The 7,829-nt window shown below is 39.8% G+C and overlaps 1 protein-coding gene across 1 annotated transcript; it reads right to left on the reverse strand.

Annotated features, from left to right (window-relative positions):
- Positions 1-2,190: 2,190 nt before the first annotated feature.
- LOC110028848 lies at positions 2,191-7,392 on the reverse strand. Its single transcript, XM_020730865.1, has 2 exons — positions 7,143-7,392; positions 2,191-3,659 (listed from the first exon to the last, which is right to left on the reverse strand). Exons 1-2 carry the CDS (start codon positions 7,225-7,227, stop codon positions 2,191-2,193), a joined length of 1,554 nt encoding a protein of 517 aa, XP_020586524.1. The 5' UTR covers positions 7,228-7,392.
- Positions 7,393-7,829: the final 437 nt, after the last annotated feature.

The following is a 7,829-nucleotide window of genomic DNA, read 5'->3' on the forward strand; positions in this document are numbered from 1 at the left end:
TATATATATATATTATCTTGGATATTAGTAATTTATGTTATTATTATAGCTCTATAATTGAAATCCATTGGCTGAGACAATTTTGAGCACCTGGGCTCTCCACAATGGATGGTTTTTGGCATCAAGCTGAGTATGAGCAGTATTCTTTTATATTACTCATAATGAATTTGAGATTGCGAGGTAAACTAGTTGTCTGTGTAATTTCTGCAAAGAGAATAAGATTCTATTTGGGGCAGCTTATCCATTACCGCGGCGTTTTGAACCGTTTAGAAACTGTGTTTTTGTAGCTTGTCCGAAAACGTATTTAATTTTTTACGCTAAATGCGGACTGCGTGGTGGTTTATTGAAGAAAATTGAACTTGAGGACTTCCAACATCTCTTTCTCACTCAGAAAGCTTTTCAAAACCACAAAACCAGCACTTAATAGTCCTCTAACAGCTAGAAAGTTCTTACCATCACATAGAACACTATGTGATGGTAAGGACTCTTCCTTACCATCATGAATCATCAAACCAACATGAAAGTCTGCTAGATTCAACCATCACATACAACACCTATGGATTGTAAGATTCCATATGGAAGAAAAAACATGAATTGCTGTGTGTCATCAATATCCTGTACATCTGATAGCAAAAAGCTTGAGCCCTTACCCAACAAGCTTAATATCATTTTGCATTAAGAAAGCTCTATTCATTTAATACATTATTATTTCGGCTTAGCAATTATTCATGTTCATGCAAGTTTGTGGCTTCTTATTTGGCCTTTTTTTTGTAAGATCATGGTCCAAATATTAGTACTGTTCGTATATTTTATGTAACATTCGTTGCCTAAGCGTTCTTTACGTGAAATAATTATTTAAATTAGCACGTGATCGAATTTGGTAGAGGCTTCCATTCTTTTAAGTGTTTTTTTTTTCAAAAATCTATTTTTTTTCTTTTTTGGGATTGATTATAAATGGAACATTTATATCGAGCAAATGACATCAACTGAATTGGATATATTTCGATGTTTCTCCATTTTTTTGAGACTAGATTCATTGTCTTTTGTATTGTTTTTGGAAGATTTACATATGTATCACTCAATTACTATATATTTACATGTTTAGCATTTATAATTCAATTTACGGATGCATAACTCTCCTTACCTATGCATGAAAAGATGTATTTTACTTCTTTAAAAGTTAAAGTGATGATATTTTTTATGTGATGAAAGACTTGGGTGGTATAAATATAAAATGTAAATTGAAGATCTATTATACATAGTATAGGCATAAATTTTGGTTTGGAGCTCCATGGCAAGCGGGAAGTTTATAGTTGGCTTGGATTTTCACATTCTTAACATATGATTGTGTGCTCAAACTTGAATTATAAATGGTTGACTCATGACTTGACCGAACTAAATACCTTTACTCGATCCAATCATCCGAGCTGACCCCATCCAATGATATTTTATTTGGTTGACCTCTACTATACACTATACTTTTTTTTTTTTCTAATTTTGGGCTCGCAAAATTTAAGTTACGTTCTTATTGCCGTGGTTGCAGATTTTACCATGATTTGATTGCGGAGATGATACAACTCCATTTTTACTTAGATAAAGATAAGACTTTGCAGCGATCGAAGCTTACTCTGATTGAGAGAAGTCTTGTGGCTGTACTCACAAGCTCAAAGCTTCTTTTAAAAGATGAGAAATGTTGGTTTTTGGAGGCAATACTATTTTCAACATTTGGATTACAAATGGTTTGATGGGGCATTTTGAATGTGGTTTCATTTTGATCAACATTTTCATAACTGCATTTGTACATTTTTTATTTTTCAGGGCCAAGGAATAGTTCAATGTTGTTTCATAGAGAATAACACATGTACTCACTCACAAGTCTGGCAACATGGAAGAGGGAAACTTTGGATCAGAATATTTTAATCAAATCTTGATTGAAATGAATCACAAAGCGTTGGATTAGCTTTGAGATGAGTGCAATATACATACATTCATACACACACATTGAGAGGTGCGACTGAAAATATTAGATCAGGACTTCTAACACAATTTGTGAGTACAATGGTGGGGGCACTACACCGCAATACACTGATATTGGTCAGTGTTAAAAACGATAGGATCCACTTAACATGTGGTGCCACATCATTAAACTCGGAATGCACCCAGAGTAATATTTTGGCGGTTGATGATGTTCTAGGACTCATCTCCATTCCAGCTGACCTTCTCCTTCGGCCCGGTCGGACCCTCCTCTCCCAACACCTCCTTCGGCAACCTCCTCACCAAATCCCCCACCGCTTTCTTCACCCTCTCCGGCAAATACCTCATCACCTTCTCCAACTCCTTGTCCACATCATACCTCACCTTCGGCCCCCACTCTCTCATATACTGCAACCACGCCGGCTCCTCCACCCCCAAATCCGCCCCCGCGTCCCCCACCGCACCCCCTTCCGCCGTCTCATCCACTATCCCCACCCCCTTCTCCACCTCTCCCTTCAACACCATTCCCGCCTTTCTGTAAAACGCGTGCCCGTGCAGCGTCGCATACGCCGCCGGCCGCTTCCCCCCTTCCGCATACTCTAGCTCCCCTGCATCCACCCATTCCCCCGCACTATGCTGCGAGAAGTACATTTTCTTCAACTCCCCGTCGAAGTTGCTGAATCTCTGAGTCACGTGCTCCCAATCCCCCACATGCTCTCCAATTCTCCCTAACCCGATGTTGATGAACCCCATCTTAGCCCTCGCCGGACCATTGAAAGGGTAGAACAGCCAGAAAACAATGTCCGTCGCTGTGCCGCCGAGCGCCGGCTTGACGTGGATGTAGGCTTCGGCGGAGGAAAGGTTTCCGGCCTTGATTCTGTTCTGTGAAGCAGAGTCTGCGGGAAGGTCGAGCCAGTAGGCGCCGTCGTTAGCGCCGCCTTGGGGGAGGTTGGAGCCGGCCGGATCGATGCGGGAGGGGCTGTTGGGGGTGCTGTTGGTGTATAGCAGGGCGCCGTTGTTGAAGAACCAGGAGACGGAGGATGGCAAGTAGGGCTCTTTAGGGTGGAAATGGAACCAGGGGGAGCGGGTTTGGATCAGGGAGGTGATTTGGGTGAGGTTTGGCATCGCGGCGAGGGTTATTACGTTCTTCTTTAAGCAAAGGAGAGAGTTTTGACTGGTTGCGACGAAGGTGCCGATGGAGTCTGAATGTTGCACGGAGAAAGGGGGTTCGGATTTGGAGTAGGAGATTGGGGGGTTGGTGGGGCATGGTTCGAGGAGGTTGTTGCTGAGGCAGCGGAGGGAGGAGAGAGGAGGTTTGTGTGGGGAGGTGGTGATGAGGTGGCCGACGGCGGTGTAGCCGGGAGGGGGAATTGGGAGCCAGAAGAAGGCGGGGGAAGGGGAGGAGGAGTTGGTGGATAAGAGGAGTGTGAAGTCGGTGGGGGAGGCGAGTGAGGTGGAGGCGGCGGTGGAGCTAGCGATTAGGGTGCGCGGTGGTGAGGGATTGGGAGTGTGGGGTTGGGAGTGGGAGCCGAGGGGGAAGAAGCCGGAGGGGAGGGAGGAAGGGGAGAAGAAGGCGGCGATTGAATCGCCGGGGATGGCCGGGGATGTGCAGATTTTAGTGAAGGTGGAGTGCTCGCGGAGCTCGAGGCCGGGAATTACTATGCTTCCCTTTGCGAATTGGTCGCCTGCAGGGTAAGTCAACGAGTGAGATTCAAAGTCAACGGTATTGTTTTCCAAATTTCGTGAATCTTAAAGCTCTGAGATGTTCAGATTATTTAAAATGTATTTTTTATCGTATGTTAATATCATAATATGTAATTATTTTAGCATTTGTTATAAGAATATTATCCTGAATGCAGAAAAAAATATAAGTCAGGCTGATTTTAAGAACTCACCAAAGGGCCTTGTGTCTATCTTGCTTGCATAGGATGCGAGGAAGACAATCTAAACTCTAGTAGAACTCGGTCACCTCACTTCAAGTCTAATGGCGCAAAGCTCAAGTGGATGAATCTTTCATTCTTCCATCAAGCTGGACAAACGATGAAAATCGTTCAGATCTAAAGTAGTTGGCCAGGGGCCTCCCAGTCCGCCATTCGGTCATAGCTGTCGTGGAAATGACCTCGTTGCCACTACCTCAAACTCCCGACATGCAGTGGCCAAACCCAAAATCTGGTTGAGTGTCATCCCAGATTCCCGTTCCCATCTGACCGGACATCATTTTAGGGCTCCCAACCCTATAATTATGTGCTGACTAAAATGTCGCCACTGTATCTTTATTTTTAGGGTTACATAATGTAATTGGACATCTCTCATAGGAGCCCATCTTCATGATAGCACAATTACCCCTTATATAGAGAATAATTGTTTAACTAACCTGTCGGTGTAAATTTGTGTCCATACAACAATTACAATGGAAATTTACATACATACAATACCAGAAAATTCTTATGTATTTACATATTAATTAACACCAAAAGATTGATATTTACAATTATTATACTAATTTGGTGTCATAAATTTATACATGAAAATGTATATTTTAATTTAAAAAAGTTAATTTCGGTGGTATTTTGATATGATGTTAAAGTTCTTAGGTTTATTAAGAAAGTTTAGCTGTTAGATGTGTAAATGTAATAAGAAATGTATGTTATTTATGTAAATTCCCCTTACAAAATTGATTTTTATATGTAATAAATTCAATAAAAATATGTGTTATTTCTTGAAACGTTTCTCATAATTTCTATCTAAACCAATTAACTAGCAATTCGTTGAAATTTTAGCATTATATGCGGCCGCCCGCATGTCCGGACGACGGTCCAGGTGCGACCACGCCGTTGTATGATACATGACGGCTCATCTAAACTGACGTCAATACATGATGTAATATTTTCTTCCATCACCGTGCCGCTCGATCTCATTGCACTTTGCCCTGACCTTGTTGACCATATCGCTGTCAGTCATGTCGCCACTTGTTATTTTTAGACCTACCATGACTTCCTTAGTCAGCACATTCACAACCCTCGACAGAGTAAGTCCATGACAAAGCTCAATATCACAATATCGCAATTGTGGTTGTTGGCGTTGTCGCCTTAACCAAAGTCAATTAAGCCACCCACACTAACCTTGACATCTCTAAAGAAGCTTGCCTTGGTGATCCCCACCTAACCTCCGCTATAGAGGTCCCCCAACAACCCAAAGACCCTCCTAGAACGAAAAAGATCGTTGACACAACAAATGCAAAGATACAATCGACTGATACCCGTGAACTATTAGGCTATCATGAGCTTAGCTATATATAAAATAATAGCAATGGAGTTAATGTAACAAAATATTTAAAGAGATATATACATTCAAATGGAGAATATTTTATCTTTGTTCAAGCTTTTCCCTCTCTTTTTTCCTTCATCATGGTATTAGAGATTTAGCTCAATACCAGCAATAGCGATTCATGGAACCAATAATTTAACCTCAAACAAATTTTAAACATGTCCCAATTCCTAGGGCTACAAGTACATCACACTACACGTGGCTACTTCCTCCAACAGAACAAATATCTCACAAACCTACTTCATACAACAACAATGCTTCAATCCAAGCCAGCACTAACACTTATATCTTTCCATCATACAAAAAAAACTATTTCTAACACACCATTGCATGACCCCCAACAACTGTCAGACCCTGTGCAATACTGATGCAAATCCAGATGAAATTATGGAGGAGGATTTGAAAACCCAGACAAAGCAGGAAGAGCAATAAATTCTAATTTCAAATTCAAAATTCAAATTAAATTCAAATTAAAGTTTCAAAATTCAAAATTCAAATTAAAGTTTCAAATTATGGAGGAGGAATTGGAAACCGAGACAAATCAGGAAGGACAATAAATCTTAATTAAAGTTTCAAATTCAAATTCAAAATTTAAATTTTAAATTTTAAATTTGAATTATGAAGCTCAATTAAAGGCTCCTGTTTTACAAGTTAATTAAAGTTTTTCTTTTTCATGTTATGTTGTCCTTTATGTTATGTGTTTATTTGCTTTCCTAAAAGTAATTTTATAGGTTATTAACTTCCTAGTTTGGTTGGGAGGTTTGTAATATATTTCTATTATTTAAATGGAGTAAGAAAAAAAGATGGGGGCTTTGACTATTGTTACTACTTCATGAGTTCTTTTGAATTCCGTTGGTGAGTTTCCAACAGCGCATAGAGATTCTGTTTGCCCCTCTCTTGAGTCCAACAAGGTATTGAACTTAAGGGAGGGCATCAAATACCTAACAATCACTAACACAGACATAACCTTCACAGTCAACTACCTCAACGAATACATGCACATCCTACTCTCAGAACATACAAAACTTCTCAAACGGCTACTCAAATACCTAAATAACATATGACATCAATGCTACCCATCAAACTAAGGTATCCGCATCTCAAAGCTCACACTCACGCAAACAGGGTAAGCAACCAAACCGATCACAAATCCACTACAAACTTCTGTATTTACCTAGGACCCAATCTCATATCATAATCAAAAATTAAAAAATCAACCAACAGTAACAAGATATCCTCGATGGAGGGACAATACAAAGCCCTGGTCTCCGCCATTATAGATATTCTATAGCTTACAAGATTACCATAAAAACTCACTTGAAAAACACTTCTAACAATCATATATACAGTGACAACACACCCATCATCATAACTCACAATCCCATATTTCATACCCATAATAAAGCACACCGAAGTAGACCACCACTTCATCCACAATCACCTAAAACAAACCGAAATCACTCCACACCACATCTTGTCCCAGGATCAAACAACATACATCCTTGTAAGACCACTACCTGACACAAAAAACACAAAACTAACATCAACCGTGCCAATGAGATGACCAATCTTCCCCAAGCTCAGCTAGATATAAAATAAGAGTGAATGAGTTAATGTTAATCTAATGTATAGAGAGCTAAATACATTCAAATTAAGAACATTTATCCTTCTGCAGGCTTTGCCCTTTCTTTTTGCTTCTCTTCAACTCTGCTTCAGAGCTTCCCAACACACCGCCCTGATTCTGTCGCCTCCAGTCGCCGGCGAGATCCCTTAACTTAATTAAATATATAAATACAAATGTTCTGAGAGGTTTGTATTTTGTATGAAAAAAAAAGACATACCTTGACCGGCGGAAATCTTCCGTTCATGAAAGCAAAGGACGAATAAAAAGAAGAAGAAGAAGAGTGAGATCCGGCAAGACGCCATTATTTGAATTAAACATTCAGAGAGCGAGAAACAGAGGGTTTTAAAAGGAGGGGGTGAAGCCGGTAGCCATCACCGACTGGCCCGCAATATTTGGAAATACATCGCCGTGAACAAACCGGTTGTTCTGATAAAGACGGCAGCTTCTCCGCCTCAAACGTTGCCTTCCTCCTTCCATCTTTCATTTTTCCTTTTCAGTATTTTTCAGCAAATAAAAAGCAAGGACATAGATAGATAGACACAAATAGTTAAGGATTTGATCATATTATTATGGTATTTTGATTAAATATCATGATAACACCATCAATATGTACAGATTTTACATGTAATGATCGCTCAAATAGATAGGATGGCTAAATTACAGTCTGAAAAAACTGATTTTTTTTTTCTGAAATAATTCATGGAGATGGTGATTGACAGCAGGGTGGAGGGTTTTTGTGATCTTAATTATTGCATTGCATTTATTGGATGAGAGCATCTACGACGTAAAGAGGTAGAAGTAGATGGTGCGTGAGACGTTTAGCTAATATGATAGAGATATAATATATGGGAATTTACTGTAATTGTTTTATGTGTTGGTATCAAGTAGTGTTTTAGATAAGAAA

This window comes from Phalaenopsis equestris, unplaced genomic scaffold, assembly GCF_001263595.1.
Source record: "Phalaenopsis equestris unplaced genomic scaffold, ASM126359v1 Scaffold000533, whole genome shotgun sequence".
NCBI lineage: Eukaryota > Viridiplantae > Streptophyta > Magnoliopsida > Asparagales > Orchidaceae > Phalaenopsis > Phalaenopsis equestris.